Below are 17,837 nucleotides of genomic sequence, written 5' to 3' on the forward strand. Positions count from 1 at the left end.
GCGGGGTACCCTGGGAAGCTGGGTCTAATAAAGCCCAGCACAGACAGCGCTTGACACCCAATCGACAGGATGAGGTGAGAGTGGGGTGATGGTGCACGTGGGCTGGTACAGTACGTGCACCCGGCTGCATTGGACAATCTCAACTCCTTATAGGGACTCTTCAGATCAGGTCCCTTTGCTCCTCCCCCACCCCCCTCCCCGCCCCGCCCAAGGGAGGAGGGAATCTCAAAGTCTTCCAGAAAGAAAGAAAGAGAAAGAAAGATGCCCCAGGGGAGAGAGTGCAGGAATGAGGGGTCTCTGTCCAGCAGTGCTGGGAACTCTGGGTGAAGTCTGTGGAGTGCATCAGCTATGCAAGGAGTAGGAGACTTCTGTGTATCCTTCTGGCTCTGTCAATCCTCTTGCTCGAGATCCTGCATTTGCTCCAATCCCTCAGACAGAGACAAACACCTACAGGATCTCTCTCAAGTGTTCTTAAAACTACAGGACCCACCTGGTGAAGTGAAGAAACAGACTGACAGAGCCAGAAGAGTACCCAGAAGTCACCTACTACAGGACAGGCCCAACAAAGAAAGTAACAGAACGCCACGAGCCGTCACCTACAGCCCCCAACTAAAACCTCTCCAGGAAAAGTTTTGTTCCCTTCCCCTCTCCGTTCCAAGCCACCAGGAACAGAGTCTGTCCCAGTCTCAGATAAGCTTGAAAGTCTTCCCACATTGTTCCATGCCTCCCTTTTCGTCTTTCAAAAGCACTTCTCTCCCGCCTTTAGTGCGGACTGATCTATGGGCTTCTCAGCAAAGGCTCCCCCAGCACATCTGGAAGGATCGGCCCAGTGGGGACCAAAAAAACTTTTGTACCAGGAAATGACTGTACTGAGAGCACCTCATAACTACCTGCCCTAGGCCCAGCCACAATGCTGCCCCCTTGTAGAGGGGTGAGAGAGTTTGCTGGGGTGGCCCATCGCAGCTAGAGCCTGACAGCTAACAACGGGGTGTGTTACACATTGTTGTCATGAGCCATAAAATCAGACTCTCTGTTGAGTCAATGTTTTTTGGTGTCTAGCAGAGTTATGAATTCAAGTTCCCAGTCTCACCTTCGGAAGGTGCTTGTGCAGGTTCCCTAAGAGGACAAGTATTGAAATATCCGTGAAAAATCAGCTATTCGCCCAGCGCTACTCACATGCAAAGTCCCTCCAGGGAGATGATTTAAACTGTCTTTTACTTGCTAGTGTCTGACATTTTCAAAGCTATTAATCTGTTCGTTGATACCACAAGCATTTGCCACAATTTACAATGCATGTGCTTCCCTCGCCGCAATGAAACTCAATCTTCATGCTGTGCTTTCAGAAGAGCGCTGCAGTTATTAAAATCTGCTTGGATAGGAGACATCCATTTCTGTGCCTCAGTCACCGCTCTCTGTAACTGGTGGGCAGGCGGGCCTGGCAGAGCAGGCCCCACACCTCCATCTGCGGCTTGGCCTGGCTCCCGTTGACTGCTCCCCAGTTACTGCCCTTGGCTCACTGTACTCATGGCCTCCCGCCTTGGCTGCGGTGCTGCCCTCTGGCCCGGGCCGCTGCACCGGAGACTCCAGCCCCCCAGGAGATGCAGCCCAGCCTGGCTCCCAGCAGGGGCTCAGGAGCTGCCTCTCCCCGCCCGGCTTTGCTCTAGGAAGCCTCCACTATATGGCAAAGCTCAGGCCTGCCCAGAGACCCCAACTGCAACCCCCAGGAGCCCCCTCCCCCAGGCACCAGCTCCCTAACTGGGGCTCCTAGGAAAGCCAAGACCCAGTCGCTGCCCCCCTCCACCAGACCTGGGCACAGACCCCCCGGCCTGGAGCCATCTCCCCTCTGCTCATTGTTGGTCGCATTGCTGACACCAGGCAGTATCTGCCGCTCTGCACTGGCGGCCTGGCCACGCTGCTGCAGCCACAGCCCACCCCACAGGTGGCAGACGAGGCGTAAAGCTGATCTGAGGCTCTGGGCCCATAAGCAAGGCCCAGAGTACCCAGGCCGGCCGGAGGCCGTTCTGCAGCCGCTTTAGACACTTCCAGGCAGAGGAAATGCGGAGCCTGCTGAGGGCCACGGCACGCTAGTGATTTCCAGAGGCAGCGACCGATGGTGACCCCATGCCAGCTGGTCTCACAGCACAGCAGGATGGTGACCTGAGCCAGCCTAGCCCCGTCCCACCTGGCGGCCAGAGAACCTGGGAGGGAGGAGGTCCAATGCGTTGGGACTGCAATGAACAGACCCCTCCAGCTGCGGTGCCAAGAGGCTGGGACGTGAGACAGTTACGGGCATTGCAAAGGATCGTGCCCCCCTGAGAGGAGGGAGGCAGCTGGCTCCTCTCAGAGCGACTAGCACAGAGCAGGGAGGCGGCACTGCCCACGGTCACACACATTGTGGCGGCAACAAAAGCCCCCAAAGAGACATTTCTCCGAAGTGGAGCCAGGATGAAGCCATAGCAACCCCGGGTGCCTGTGCCCAGCTGGCATTCCCCTCAGGGGCGCTTGGTGTGGTCAGGCCATGGGGCCCAGTGCCTGCCCACTGCAGACACCCCACAGCGCCCTGGGAATGTCACGGGTTTATTTTCATTTTGTAACAAAACATTTTAGAAAATTCATTTGAAGCTGCTCCCCCAACCCACATCCCTCCCCGCAGCCCCTCCCCTGTTTCCCACAAGCCTGCATTGAGTGCTGGCGTCCCCCTGCTTCTGTGCCCCCGCCCCGCGCACAGCTAAGCAGCTGCAGGGTGGGTTTTGGCTTGGCTGGGCCACACGGCAGGGTCCAGGGTGTTGGGGCAGCAGCCCGGGCAGCACCAGCCAGCAAAAGGGGAGAAAAAGGGGGTCAGGCACTGCCTGGGCACAGCCCCCATTCCCTGAGCCCCACCCCTGAGCAGGGCCCCACCCTGCAGGAAGCTCTGCCCCCATGTTTGCTACCTGGGGCTGGAGGAACCATGACTGCTGGCAGCAGCTTCACTCACACTCGGTACCGGGATGGGCCCAGCCACCCCCATTCCTGGGCAGTGGGCGGGGAGTGGCCATGCAACAGTGCGGACTGTGGTCAGGGCCAGGCCAGGCCCATCCCAGCATGGGGAGTGTGGGAGGCACCGGATGCCGGTGACTGTCCTGGGGGAGGGGATGTCACTCAGCAGCATGCACCCGCTGGTGCAGCAGGAGGTTGGAGCTGCGGGTGTAGCCACGCCCGCACTGCCCGCAGCGGAAGGGGCGTTCCCCAGCATGGGAGCGCTGGTGGCGAAGCAGGGCCGAGTGGTGGCGGAAGCGGCGCCCGCAGCGGGGGCACTCGTGAGGTTTCTCGCCCGTGTGCCGCCGGCGGTGCTCCACCAGGCTGGCCAGCTGGGCAAAGCGCCGCCCGCACTCAGCACAGGTGTGGGGTCGGGCGTCCGTGTGGCCCCGCTGGTGCCGCAGGAGGTTGGCCCGGTCGGCGAAGGCCTGGCCGCAGTCAGGGCAGGTGTGGGGGCGCTGGCCGGCATGGGCGCTGCGCTGGTGCTGCCGCAGGTAGGAGCTCTGTGTGTAGCTGCGCCCGCACTCCTCACAGCAGTGGGGGCGCTCGCCCGTGTGCACCAGCTGGTGCCGCAGCAACGTGGCGCTCAGGGCAAAGGCTTTGCCGCAGACCGGGCAGGGGAAGGGGCGTTCGCCCGTGTGCGCCAGCCGGTGCCGGAGCAGGTGGGCGCGGTGGTGGAAGCGGCGGGGGCAGTCTGGGCAGGCGTGGGGCTGTTCGACACGGTGCGTCCGCAAGTGCCGTGCCAGCGTGCAGCGCAGCCCGAAGCTCTTGCCGCAGTGAGCGCAGGCGTGGGGGCGCGGGCTGGCGTGGGCGCCCTGCTGGTGCTGCGCCAGGTGGGCGCTCTGCCGGAAGCTCTGCCCGCACTCCCCGCAGCGGTAGGGACGCTCGCTGGTGTGCACTCGCTGATGCACCAGCAGCGCCGAGCTGCCGGCAAAGGCCTTGCCGCACGCCAGGCAGGGGAAGGGGCGCTCGCCCGTGTGTGCCCGTTGGTGCGCGGCCAGCGCCGCGCCGTCGCAAAAGCCTTTGCTGCAGGTGGTGCAGACGTAGGGCCTCTCGCTCGCATGTAGCAGCTGGTGCCTGGTCAGCGTGGCGCTCTGCCGGAAGCTCTTCCCACACTCGCCACATTTAAAGGGCCGCCTGACGGTGGGGTCTCTGTGCCGCGCCGGCTCTGCATCAGCGCTACCTCCCGGCATGGCCTCCTCCACCCTGGCCCTGCCCCCGGGCACCGCCTCCTCTGCCCCTGCAGCAGGGTCTTTGTGCCACGCTCCCCCCACCGGCTCCACATCAGTGCTGGTGCCATCCCTTCCCGGTGCAGCATCCTCTGCCCCAGCCACGCTCGCCAGCCTCTCACCTGCAGGAACAAATGGGCAGTCAGGCCGGAGCTGTCCCCACAGGAGGACAGGGCCCCAACTACGGCACCGCCCACGTGGCCCCGCCCCTCCCTGGAGCCGGTTTCTGAGCAGGGATTGAAGGGGACGGTCACACCTCTTGCAGCTTTTTCAGGCTGCTGCCGATTCAGGCAGGCGTCAGCACCACCCAGCACACGTTCACAGGCTTTTCTTTGCCTCTGTGTGGGCTGGAAATATTATTTGCTTTTTCAGTGAGAGCCAAGACCTGGCTCTCATATGGTTCTGGGGGCCCTGGCGCAGGTGGTGGGATGGGTACTAGGTGCACACAGATCAGGGAGAGGGTGGTGACAACCTCGGAGAGGAGCTGGGCCAGGAGGGCTTGCAGGGGTGGCTGTGGGGGGTCCCAGCTACCCCCACCCCTCTCAGCTGGGCTTATTAATCCCTCACCTGTTTGGGGGCCCGGCCAGCTCTCGTCATCCTCGTCTTTGCTGAGATCTGGGACTTGCAGCTCTTCCCCTCGCTCCATCCAGTATCGGGATTGGGGCCCTGCTGGGAGAGAACAGAGCAGGTGGGATCCAAGTAAATACCCACCCGGCTTGGCATTCATCTGCCACTCGGGGCTGGCATGGACGAGACAGCCAGGAAACGCCTGTGGAAACACAGGAGGGTTAATTCAGACACAAACAATCAGAGTGGAGGGGAGACGACCCCAGGGCTCCCCGAGCCATGGTGCCAGCGTGGCTCCACAGCCGCTCACTAACATGGGGTAGAAAAGCCCCTTGAACCAAACTGGCTCCGTGCAGCGCCAGGACTGAGCCTCTGAACGGGACGAGTGGGAAACAGCTGGCCTGGCTAAGGCCACCCTGTGTGGTGAACACAAACTCTGGGCAAAGGAGCAAGTCAAGGAAGTGTCAGTTACCTCAGCCCACGTCCCGTGAGCCAACAGCCCCACCGGGGACTCCACTGCATGGGGCAGAGCCAGCGATCCCCTCAGTCACAAGGGGGTGGCAAAGATTCCTACACTTTCCAGAGCAGACTGTGTACTCAGCCCCTGCAGGCCCCAGAGCACACGGCCTGGCCCCCAGAGCTCTACGGGGAACAGCTCTGTGGTCTTCTGAGCCGCAGCGCTCTGAGCGTGCTCCTGCTAGAAACATTTGACAGCATCACCCCACTGGACTCGACCTAGGGAGGACGTGCCTCACGCTAATGAGGAAACCCCCCTCACTCCACAGCACGCCCAGGGACCCCTGCACTGCCACCCCCGCCGCTGGGACAGCGCCCCAACTCCTTGGCCCAAGGAGCGTCTTCGTTCTGTGCTTGTGCAGGGCCCGGAAACATAAGGCCTGATCTCCAAACGGCTCTGAGTGCTACCGCAAAGCAGCCCCTCTCCCGACTCCCCCTCATCACGGAACCATAGGACTGGAAGGGACCTCGAGAGGTCATTGAGTCTAGTCCCTTGCACTTGTGGCAGGACTAAGCATTACCCCTGACAGGTGTTTCTCTAATCTGCTCCTAGAAATCTCCAGTGATGGAGATCCCACAGCCTCCCTAGGCAATTTATTCCAGTGTCTAACCACCCTGACAAGAAGTTTTTCGTAGCGTCCAACCTCAACTGCCCTTGCTGCAATTTAAGCCCATTGCTGCTTTATCCTCAGAGGTTAAGGAGAACAATTTACCTCCCTCCTCCTGGTAACAACCTTTTATGTACTCGAAAACTGTTAGCATGTCCCCCCTCAGTCTTTTCTTCTCCAGACTAAACAAACCCACTCCTTTCAATCTTCCCTCAGAAGTCACGTTTTTTAGACCTTTAATCATTTTAGTTGCTCTTCTCTGGATTTTCTCCAATTTGTCCACATCGCTCCTGAAAAGTGGCGCTCAGAACTGAACACAGTATCCAGTTGAGGGCATATCAATGTGGAGTAAAGCGGCAGAATTACTTCTTGAGACTTGCTGACAACACTCTGACTAATACATCCCGGAATGATGTTCCTTTTTTTGCAACAGTGTTACACTGTTGACTCATATTTAGCTTGTGATCCACTCTGACCCCCAGACCTCTTTCCGCAGTACTCCTTCCTAGGCCATCATTTCCCAGTTTGTATGTGCGCAACTGATTGTTCCTTCCTACGTGGAGTACTTTGCATTTGTCCGTATTGAATTTCATCCTGTTTACTTCAGACTATTTTTCCAGTTTGTCCAGATCATTCTGAATTTTAACCCTGTCCTCCAAAGCACTTGCAACCCCTCCCAGCTTGGCATCGGCCACAAACTTTATAAGTGTGTGCGCTCTCTATGCCATTATCTGAATCATTGAAGATATTGAACAGAACTGAACAGAACCCTAACCCAGAACTGATCCCTGTGAGACCCCACTCGTTATGCCCTTCCAGCATGACTGTGAACCACTGATAACTACTCTCTGGGAACGGTTTTCCAACCAATTCTGCACCCAATTTATAGTAGCTCAGGGTGGATAAAATTCAAAAAAAAATTTTAAATAAAAAAAAAATCAGTTTTTATTTAAATCAGATTTTTTGGATAAAATGCTTTTTGAGGCAATATCCTATCTAATGATAGTTTTAATTAAGATACATTATAGCTCAAAGATATCTCATCATGGAATAGGGATTATAAATTCTAATTCTATAGTATGAGACAATATATTCATGTAATATTTAAAAAAAAATTTGTAAATGAGTTCTAATAGTTTATGGATTAGGGACATAATCTTATGGGGTTCCAGGGGCTTCTATATAAATTATTTAGGTTAATCTTGCTATCTACCCACTGGGACTCAGTGCTCAGTCTAGAAGATACCATCAGAGATGCTTAGTTTTGCAGTTCTCAAAGTGTGGATTTGTGTCTCCAGAGATAGCATGCTTGTTAACAGCAAAAATGTTTTTAAATAAATAAATAATATATAGAGGTGAGAAATAACAGACCTCAACTCTATTGTCCCTCTGCAAATTTGGGTACACAGAGTCAATCCCTTACCTCTCTCTAAAAGTGCAAAGTTTCAAAAAGTTCAATGAATAGAAGATTGTTGGGGGCGGAATAGATCTGGACAAGGAGAAGAAGTCTGGAGATAAATGTGAGAAGGGAGGGACAGGCAGTAGAAACAAAAGTGAAACTGTTTGAGCAGCATATTCCAGAAGTCTTGAGGTCTTTCTGAGTGTAGCCTTCATTGATTTGAGATCTACCATACCAGATCTTCCATACCATTCTCTCACTAGAAGGGAAAACTTACAATGGCAGCAGGTCGTAAAAGAGACCCAGTTTGGGAATATTTTAATGAAGTTCCTCTACCTGTGGGTAGGACAGACATGCGTGCAAAACGCAAACAGTGCAATAAAGAAATGCAAGGCCTGGTTGACCGAATGAAACATCATGAGACGTGTTCCTTCTCAGGAGGAAGCTGCGTTGAAGATGATGAAAAGAACGTGTCTAAACATGCAGGATCTTCACGTTGGTAAACTTTTTTATTTCATACTTCTTTCTTAAGAACTGCCTGTCTTCCTTCTGGACTATTCTTGAATTCTCATGTTTGAGCAAAAAATATAGTTTTTACTCTATGGTACTATCATTTTAGATGTAGTTGTGAGAAAAAATGAATAGCTGAAATAGGCAGATCTTCCTTCACCTTTAAAGTAGTACCAAGTGTCAGTGAATGCAATGAGTAATACTAAATGAGCAGTATGGTAATAATAATTAAATAACTGCATTGACTTATTTTGTTTAGGAGAATCCATCCTCAACATACAGGATTCTGAAGACTATCCACCTTCAAGATCACCATCATTTTCTATAGTTTCAGAGTTATCTGCCAATGACAGTGTTTCAGTCACATCATGTATGTCACAGAGCCACAGTATATCACCTGTAGCAAAAAGAAAAAAAAAAAATCTCCATCATCCAGAAACAACCATAGATAAATTTGTGATAAGAACCAGCAGATTACAACAAGAGGTAATTCATGAAAAAATTGCCCGGTTTGTTTATGCAACAGACTCTCCTTTCCGTACGATTGAGAACCCACACTTCATTAACATGGCTCAGTCATTAAGACCAGGATACAGTCCACCCAATAGAGCAGATGATGCAGGCAAATTGCTGGATAAAATGCATGAAAGAGAAATTGAGCAGTGTGCAAAAGGTCTAGAGGGTGAAATTGTTAACCTGAGTCTTGATGGGTGGAGCAATGTCCACAATGATCCTGTTGTATGAGCTTGTGTGACAACAGAAGACGGGAATGTCTTCCTTACAGAAACAATGGATACATCAGGAAATGCTCACACAGCAGAATACTTACAAGAAGTAGCAGTAAAAGCTATAACAAACTGTGAAAAAAAATTCAAAATGTCTAGTACGCAGCTTGGTCACAGACAATGCTGCTAATGTATCCAAGATGAGAAGAAAATTATTTAGAAGAGAGTCCCAAGTTAATAACATATGGTTGCAGTGCTCATTTGATGCACCTCCTAGCCAAAGACTTCATTGTTCCAGAAATAAAGGCTAATGTTGTTGAATTGCAAAATACTTCCCTAACAACCACTTTGCAGCAGCTGCTCTGAAAAAAGTGGGAGGAACCAAGCTAACTCTCCCACAAGACGTGCGATGGAACTCAGTAGTGGCCTGTTTTGAGCACTATATCAAGAACCGATGACAGTTTGTGAACAAAATCGTAAAAAAATAGATGGCACTGTCACAGCCAAAGTTTGGAAGGAACTAAGTGAGACCTTAAAAAGAGAAATATGCAATGACAGACTTAAATTACAAGCATTTAAAAAAAACAAATGGGACAAGCACTATCTCCAGCTCATTTTCTTGCAAATATTCTCAATACTCAGTACCAGGGTCAAACCTTAACTGCTGAAGAAGAGGAGTTGGCTAGGACATGGACATGCAGCAATCATCCCTCCATAATGCCAACTATAATAAACTTCAGAGCTAAGGGTGAACCATTCAAGAAATATAGGTTTGCTGATGTTTTCAAGAAAGTCACACCAGTGAACCAGTGGAAGTCACTTAAGTACTTGGATTCAGAGACTGTTGAAGTGATAATCTCACTTTTAACAGCAGTAGCTGCTTCTTCTTCGGTCGGTGTAGAAAGACTATTTTCTTCATTTGAACTAATTCATTCCAAATTGAGAAATCGTTTGGGACCTGACAAAGCAGGGAAAACTTATTTTTCTTTTCCAGAATATGAACAAACAGGAAAATGAAGGTTAAGATGACCGAGTTAGCTACAGAAGCCAATATTTTAAGTTTCTCATGTTGACCTGGCTGACAGTAGATTTAATTTTGTTTTTTTTTAAATATTTCATTTAACTATTTTAGTTGAAAACAATTTTAACAAAAACAAACCTGATTTTAAAAAACTTGAATGTTTAACTAAATTTAAAAACTCATATGCTTGTTTTGTTAATATATTATATGTTTGACACTGAAGAAAAAAATCCAGAATACATAACATTGTTGTTTTAGTTAAATAAAACAATTTAAATGTCTGTCTGGTGATGTTCTCCTCCTAATTCAGCACGGCAAGAAAATCCTCCAAATATTAATGATTAACCTGTTGAATTGGAGATAGTTCACGTCCTGATGACTTCATAAAAATCTGCTTCAATTACCTTTGGTAAATGAAATAACCAAACAACCATTCATTTTCTGATATAGCTGTAAAACTCATCTGAAAAGTTTTCAAAATAAACCACTTAACAAAAAATAGTGTGTACCTTCTAAAAATGAAGCCTACATCTATCTCTGAGTTGCAAAGAATATGTATTAAGGTTATAACAACCAAAAACAATGCACTTTTATTTAGAAATCTATTATTTAAATCACTAGTCAGGAAGACTTGATTAAATCATGATTTAAAATTTAAATCAAGTCCATCCATAGAGCCCTGCACAGAGAGCACCCAACCCCCCACCATACACACCCCTGCACAGGCACCACTCACCCATACACACACACATCTCTGCACAGGCACCACTCACCCATACACACACACACACACATCTCTGCACAGGCACCAATCCCCCCCAGCCCTGCACAGAGAGCAGATCACACCCCAGAGCCCTGCACAGACACAGGTCCCCCCTCCTCACCAGCGCACCATCCCAGCTGTCCCGGAGATCCCGCGGGCCGCAGCTGTGCACCCCCCTGAGCTAGGTGGGGGGAAGGGGCGGACGGACGGACCGGGCTGGCTGCAGCGAGCCCAGAGCTGCCCTGGAGCAGGTTGAGGGCCGCTGGGCTGCGCGCCCCGCTTCGCTTCCGGCCCCTCCCGCGCTCAGCCCGGCCCCCCTCCCGGCGCCCCGCCCCCGCAGGACCCGGCTCTACCGAGCTCCGGCTGCAGCCCGCGCCCTCCACCCCGCTCGGCTCCAGCCTGGCCTCGGCTGTTTACCAGGGGCCTCGCCCGCCGGCCGGGGCGCTGCAGCGCGGGGACACCTAGCGGCCGCCGGAGGCACTGCCGGGGCAGGGCTCCTGCCTCTCCCCGCGGGGCTGGCTGCGCCCTCGGGGGCCCTGCCCCGCTCCTGACACCCTCCCCCACCCATCGTCCAGCCTGGCACCCGCAGGAGCCAGTCCAGCGCCTATGGAAAGTCACCGCTAGTTGCAGATCTCAGGGCAAGAGCCCGGGGGCAGACAGGTCACCAGCAGCCCGGCCCCTGCTACAAAGCCAATGGCCTCATTAACTGCCTATTAATGCCAATACTCCACTACAGAGCAGCCTGTGCCCGGTGGGACATAACAAACTGCCACCGCACGTAGCATCATAGACGATTAGGGCTGGATGAGACCTCAGGAGGTCATCATCTAGCCCTAGGTCTCACGGCCTCCTGCCTTTTGGATACGGCCTGAGCCCTTTGCAGGCGCACCCAAGGGAATTCAATTATTTGGGCAAGATCACTCCCTTGGGTGCCTCTGCAAAGCCTGGCTTGGAAGACTTTTGGGATTGTGAAAAATGCCTATATATTTAGGTTGTAAATCAGCGACCCCGTGTTCAAATCACTCCACATTTCCCAGGAAAATTCCAGCCTAGATCCAGTCTTGAGGCTGATCTGACCTTTTTTGTTTCCAGCCCTACGTGTCTATGATTCTCCGGAGCTTCATATTGTTTCTGAAGTAATATGATGATAAAACAGCTGTGTGGTGGGCTAACATAAGATGCATATCTGGGGGCTGTTGTACTAATGGCTTAATAGCGTGTCCGTGGTCAGTATCTAGACACACCGACACATATAAACGCCGTTTTCCCCGGAGCAGGAACGTTAGCCTTGTTCTCCTGACCAAACCCCAGCCCAAGTTCCTGTCTCACTCGTTCAACGTCCAGTGAAAGTATCTGCCGGACACAGGAGTTTCCTTCCTGGCTTTTCCAAAACTGCTGACTCATGTTGCTGGCACAGCTGCTGTTTTGTTCCACTCCACTCAGTGGAATGCGACCACCTCTCTGCACAGCCCAGTGAGCTCGGTCTTCAGTTTGTTTCTAAGGCGCGTGGGGATCTTTAGGGGGAGTAAGGGGGCTAATGAAATGGAAGATGATGAGGTTACTGAGAGCCAGTCTGGATGTGTGCATTGGTAAGGGGAGCAGTGGATGAAAAGAGGAATCCCAGGCTTAGCACACTAACCCCAGACTGGTCTATCTGGAATTCCAGGAGTGGAAGAAGCTGGGAAAGGGGAAAAATTCTGGGTCCGAGTCTCTGCAGCTGATTACAACCAACTGTGCTGACTCAGCCCCAGAGGAGCCCAGGCCTCACTCCCCAGGGCCTCACAGAAAGGTGGGGGAGAAACAGCAGTAGGAGCAGCCCCTGAAAGGCCATGGAAACCCAGAGGGATCAGGAGAAGCGTCCAGTGAAGGGAAACTACAAGAGGATCTGGAACAGCAAAGGCCCAGAGACAGGCCTGCTTGAGGCTGACCCATTACGCTGCTACAGCAATCGCTCAAAGGTCAATTTGCAGCTGAATTCAGATTTCATTGTTAGCCTGATTTACTCTCCCTTTCAGGGCCGTCCTTAGGATTTATGGGGCCCTACGCAGTATTATTAAACTGGTGCCCCTATGCCCAACAGCAGCCCGGGCTCGCATGTGTATTTTAGATAAGGAGGGTCTTTTGAAGGATGTATTTAAAAAATGGTATGTCTGAAAATCCAAGCATTTAAGGCTAAAGATGAATACTCAGATTGTGCATCTAAAAATCTATGCAAAGATTTTGTAGAGATGTGATTTTATTTTTCTGGGGAGGGGGGGGTGCTCCATCTCTGCCCCAAGGCCCCACCCTCGCTCCACCTCTCCCATCCCAGCCCCCAGTGCCCTACCTTCACTCCGCCTCTTTTCTTTGTAGTGCTTTCACTGTAAGAATAAATGCTTGCTTATAAAGGGCTGTGGGGTAACTTATAACTGCTGGCAATTATAGCTGTTCCTAGCCTTTGGAGCGACACCACAGTGCAGACATTAGCCTGTTTAGGCCATCTGGCTTGCTGGGGGAATGTCACACTGGAAGGCAGGGAACTGGAAAAACTCTGGTCGGGAGGGAGGGAGACGTGGGGTTCTGCCCAAGAGAGGTGATGGCTAAGGAGCCAGGAGCCTAGAATGCGTGTCCTCGAGGGACCACAGGGGAGGAATATAGTTGCAGTTGCCCTGGACTGTGACAGTCCCATCTTCCCAAAGCAGAGGAGAATAAGGCCACATGATTCTTTATTTGGCCAGGTGGGAAGATCCAGACTCTCACTTTCCATGTAGCAGGGCCTGACAGCGGAGGAGGAAGGTTTGCAAAGGAAGCAGATCGGTAGCATGGAATCCTGCGCAGCAGGTGGAGCTGGCAGAGAATGGACAAAGACAGAGACTGTGGTAGAGGGAAAAAAAAAAAAAAAAAAAAAAAAAAAAAAAGAAAGAAAACCAGACAAAAACCAAACAGATGACAACAACATTTTTTTAAAAAATGTTTTTTTTAAATGTATCTGATAAAGTGGGTTCCAGCCCACGAAAGCTTATACCCAAATAGGTGCCATAAGGTTCTGGAACAGCTGATCCGCAGCCAGGCAGGGAGCTGTGGAGCCACTGTGGCTGGCGGGTGCTGAGCACCCCCTATTTTTTTCCCCGCGGGTGCTTCAGCCCCAGAGCACCCATGGAGTTGGCGCCTATGAGCTGGACAGAGAATCCCCGCTGCAACAGTTTTCCCTCTGACAGCTCGCAGACCGCAAGGACATGGAGTTGAGAGTCTGTCTGGTGCTTCAGAATTTGCTGAAATCTTGGTACCACTGAGGAAAAAGCAGATGCTGAGAGGCTCTGGATCACCTTCACTTGCCCAGAAACAAGATACAGCACGTCACTACCGCCCCCACCCCCCTGCTGCCTTAAAAACATAAAGTGCATTTTAAAAAAAAAGTGTCAAGTTCGATCTAAATTGAAACAAATACGTTGAGTAGAAAAGTCGGGGAGGGGGTGCGTGTGTCCCTGTGCATACAGTAGCCACTTCAGCTGAGCTCTGACATCTCCGCTTGCCCTTGCGCTCCATTCTCCTCTCTTGGCGTGAGTCTGGCAGGCTTGCTGCAGATCCAGTATCGCACCGTGTCGCACCAAGAAGAGGTGACGGCTTCATCGTTCAGATACGCGCACTCACCCTGTGCTCTGACTTCAAACCTGCATTGCAAGCATCACGGAATTAAAGTCAAGGCTTCGTATTCTATGCAGCACAGCGGACAGAAAGCAAGCGGCAACGGCCTCTACATTGTGTACCACTGTCCCCTTTTGCATAATCCAGTTAGTCCAACATCCCTGGTTATGGTTCACATTAAACGCAGCTCTCCAATTTTTAATTTCAGTGTGATGCAAAATTTTGGTGCAAAGTTCCAAACACAATTGCATCACAGAAGTTGTCAGGGGAAACTGGGAAGTTTAAGGAGTTAGGTTAGGGACAGCTGGGGCTTTTCTTATCTAGGAAAATACCGAGTTTTGGGACCCATCAAGCAGCTGAAACATTGGTCACCGGGAAGGGGATGCATCACCTTTGTCTCTCCCCATTTTGGGGACATGAAGGAGAGGACTAAATTTGGGGAAGGGGGTTGAATTCTTCTTTCACAACGCCAGCAATCCGTGATAGCAACTATCTGCCCCAGGGTCTGGGACTTCATCCAGTGGCGATGGGGAAGTCTGCTGGCTTGATGCTTCTGTTAAAATGGTCAGCAGCAAAACAGTTACGTGTGGATGCTGAAAACGGCCTTAGTAGGGTTGGGTTAAGTCCAGCTGTAATCAGCGGAGCTATTAAGGCTTGTCTCAGAGCGATCACAACAGCAGTTCTGTCCGTTTCCTCAGGATATGTTTTACTCCTCGAAACAGTTCAACATAAAGCAAAGAACTAAACTGGGCCCTGCCTCCAGCCAGCCCCTACCTGCTCCCTGCAGCTCTCCGCGGAGCAGCTGGCTGGCCTTTGAGCTAAGCCTGCAAGTCACCTGATCCTCTCTTGTGATCCCTGGCCTCAGCCCCATCAGCTAACCAGTCACATTTATAGCCAAGCCAACTTCCCTGATAGGGCCCCCCCATTGACAAGAAAGAGAACTCACCAGTGATTGAATTCGGTGCCGTTGGTCCATTTCCAGGGCTGGCCCGGTTCCCTCCGGAGGCCGATCCAGTGCTCAGAGAGGTCTTTATGGCGCTTGATGAAAGCCTTTCCAAAAGAGGAAGTGAAAGATATTAATTATTCACCACAACCTGCATTCAAGTCTCTCTGTGCTGCTGATGGGGCCTCGTGCAGTCTGCAGGGCTGTTCTAGCTGCCAGCGACAGCAAAGCCTGCCTTGTTAAGGTTGCGGCTGGGGCCTTACCAAATTCACGGCCGTGAAAAACGCATCACGGACCATAAAATCAGATCTCCTCTGTGAACTCTAGCTATGTGGGGGGAGGGGCAGGGCTGGGGGCGCCCAAGCTGGGGGCTACTACCGTGTCTCCATCTCCAGCTGCTAGTCACCGGGATGGGGAGGGACAGAACTTATTCCTCCCTTGCACAGCTGCTCTCAGGGGAGACCAGACCCCCTCCGGGTACCTCCTCCAGTTGCAGGAAGCTTCAGGGCTGGGCAGAAGCTCCAGGGCTTCCTGCAGCCGTAAGAGGTTACCAGAGGTGGAGGTGGATCTGATCTCCCCCGTGCTGCTGGGAGCACCCTGCAGCTGGGGGAGGTACCCAGAGGTAGGTCTGATCTCCCCCGTCAACTCCCGCCCGCAAGCAGCTGTGCAGGGGAAGAGCAAGTCCTGTCCCTCCCCAGCCAACCTGGGACTAGCAGCTCGGAGCCTCGGGCTGGGGAGCTAACAGCAGCATGGGGGAGATCAAACCCACCTCCGGGGGGGCAACAGGGAGGCACGGTCAGGAGTAAGGGGGGAGGCACAACACTCAAAAGTCTGGGGACTACTGCTTTAAAGTCTGAAAGGGTCTCTCACCATTTCCTGCGGGGTGTCGATCGCAGCCAGGGAGGCACCGGAGGAGGAGCAGTTGCTCTGGCTCTTGTTCCAGGTCCCTTCGGCCTCGGAGAAATAGTAGCATTTCCCTCCATAACCGACCCAGCCGTCCGGGCAGCAGCGGGCAGCAACTGGAGGATCAGGGCCAACTGAAGGTGGGTTAGACTTTACTCCTGAAAATGAGAAAGTCAAAAAGGGTCAGAGATTCTCTCCCTCTCTGTCTAGGAGGGGGGTAAGGGGCAATAAATGTTCTCAGAACCAGAGACCCCCATTAAACCAAGGATAGTGCAGCTGCTGTTCCAGGCCTCAGTTTCCCTCTCCAAGGTTGGTCTCCTCAGCTTCCCAGCCACTGCTCTGTGCTGCAGATGTAGCTTCGCCCTCCGTTCAAGTCCACAACAAATGTATCCCCTTCCAGGTGTTGAGATGAGTTCCTGTCTGCATCCTGTAAAACTTGCCCATACCGGTATTGCCCTGGCCTCTTCTTTTGTCATTCAGTGTTGCACTCATTCTAAAGCAATATGCATTTCCTCACCTTTTGGGGGCGAAGCCAGACTTTGAGGCACCTGCTCCCCTACTTGGTGTAAACTTTGCTTGTGCCAATCAGAAACGAACACAAACAGGTTGTGGGCCCCGTCCCCTATGACACTTCTATGATGTCATAGTTGGTACTTTATGGGCTGCCTGCCATGTGCAGGCAGGGAGAGGAGAAAGAAAAACGAATCCTGTGTATCCTGTGTACACCCGTAACCGAGCCTGATCACCTCGAAGCCTCTCTCTCAGCTCACGTGTTTCAAACAGAGTTTCTACGTTTGCCGGTCGTTATGCGTTGGTTTGTATTTGTAAGTATCAGTTATTACTAATTGCTGCATCTTTGTTTATAAATATTGTTAGTAGATATTTTAGTCATTGTGTGTTTTAAGTTTCATTAACTCTATTAGCTAATCAAACGCTGCTCCCTTACCCCTTGTAATTATCCCCAATAAAACTTTAAATTGATTAATTTTAGTTGTGTGTGTGTGTGTCTGCAGTTTGCAGCGTGACCCATACTCTCCTTGCATCCCTTACCAATATAGTCTATTGCCACGTGCAGCCTGGTAAATAACAGGCCTGCATTTTCTTTCGCCCCTGCGTGCCCGTGGCAATCCACACCAGGTTGCCAAGGGTCCAAATTAAGAAGTCCCAAACAAACAAAGATGTCCTGCCAAACCTCAGGACTTCCCATCAGCTCACCCTCTCCACCCAGTTCCCAGCCCTTTTCCTTACAGACCCTTGCTCAAGGCCTTCCAAGGGAGCCTGCCTGGTCCCTGTGGTTCCAGCTCTCAGTCCCTTTATAAGGCCAGGTGATTAAGCTCTCACTTGACCCTCCCTCAGGCTAGGAAGCAGCTAATTAACTATGGCACGAGTGAGGCTGGCCCCATCTCCCCTTAAAGGGACCAGTTGCCCTGTGACACCTAGATGCCATTTCATGTTACTGATTGTCACAGCGATTCCAGACCCTGTTTATGGTAAACCTCTGGTCCCCTCTACCATAGGCGCCAACTTCCTGCATTCCCGGGGGTGTGTGCTCAAAATACAATCCTTTCATTGCGGAGGAGGCACAGGGATGGTCACCCATGGGTAACACTAGAGAGCTGATCTAAAGAGCCAGTGATGAAGTAGTAAGAGGGAAGGAGCGGAAGTTGGAGGCTGGGGAGGTGTGAATATGTGACTGTGATCGCTCCAGGGCGAAACAGGAAGTGCAGAGACAGGGCTGGGAACTCACCAGCCAGAACAAAGATGATAGTGATCAAAACTACGAAGACGCCAACTAGGAGAGCACGTTTCTTGAACTTGCGGTTACATGAATCACCTAAAATAGGGAGAGCGGTGTTATCTAAATAATAATGGGAAATGATTTGATTTCCAGTGAGACAAGGAGTGTGAGATAATAGCTTTTATTGGACCCATTTCTGTTGGTGAAAGAGACAGCATTCAAGCTACACAGAGCTCTTCGGTTCTGTGTAAGCTCAAAAGCTTGTCTCTCTCAGCA

General features: G+C 51.8%; 2 protein-coding genes across 2 annotated transcripts; both read right to left on the reverse strand.

Moving 5' to 3' along the window:
• Nucleotides 1–2,690: 2,690 nt before the first annotated feature.
• On the reverse strand, nucleotides 2,691–10,624 carry LOC113409202 (zinc finger protein 501-like). Its single transcript, XM_026662873.1, has 3 exons — nucleotides 10,475–10,624; nucleotides 4,812–4,910; nucleotides 2,691–4,366 (listed from the first exon to the last, which is right to left on the reverse strand). The coding sequence occupies exons 2-3, from the start codon at nucleotides 4,888–4,890 to the stop codon at nucleotides 3,135–3,137; spliced, it is 1,311 nt and encodes a 436-aa protein (XP_026518658.1). The 5' UTR covers nucleotides 4,891–4,910; nucleotides 10,475–10,624; the 3' UTR covers nucleotides 2,691–3,134.
• A 3,213-nt stretch (nucleotides 10,625–13,837) lies between these two features.
• Nucleotides 13,838–17,657, reverse strand: LOC113409201 (early activation antigen CD69-like; the record flags this gene model as incomplete). The annotated part of the gene is made up of 4 exons (XM_026662871.1): nucleotides 13,838–14,003; nucleotides 14,924–15,027; nucleotides 15,791–15,981; nucleotides 17,571–17,657. Coding segments are annotated over 4 exons (548 nt in total), but the record flags the coding sequence as incomplete, so codon positions are not given.
• Nucleotides 17,658–17,837: the final 180 nt, after the last annotated feature.

The sequence above is a fragment of the Terrapene carolina genome, unplaced genomic scaffold (genome assembly GCF_002925995.2).
Source record: "Terrapene carolina triunguis isolate 2854851 unplaced genomic scaffold, T_m_triunguis-2.0 Scaffold30985, whole genome shotgun sequence".
In the NCBI taxonomy this organism is placed as follows: Eukaryota; Metazoa; Chordata; order Testudines; family Emydidae; genus Terrapene; species Terrapene triunguis.

Excerpts from the sequence above, each read along its gene's own strand:
- LOC113409202 (XM_026662873.1), bottom strand. The coding sequence starts at position 4,890 with ATGGAGCGAGGGGAAGAGCTGCAAGTCCCAGATCTCAGCAAAGACGAG. Across the intron at positions 4,367-4,811 it reads CTGGCCGGGCCCCCAAACAG|GTGAGAGGCTGGCGAGCGTG; the intron begins GTGAGGGATTAA and ends TTGTTCCTGCAG.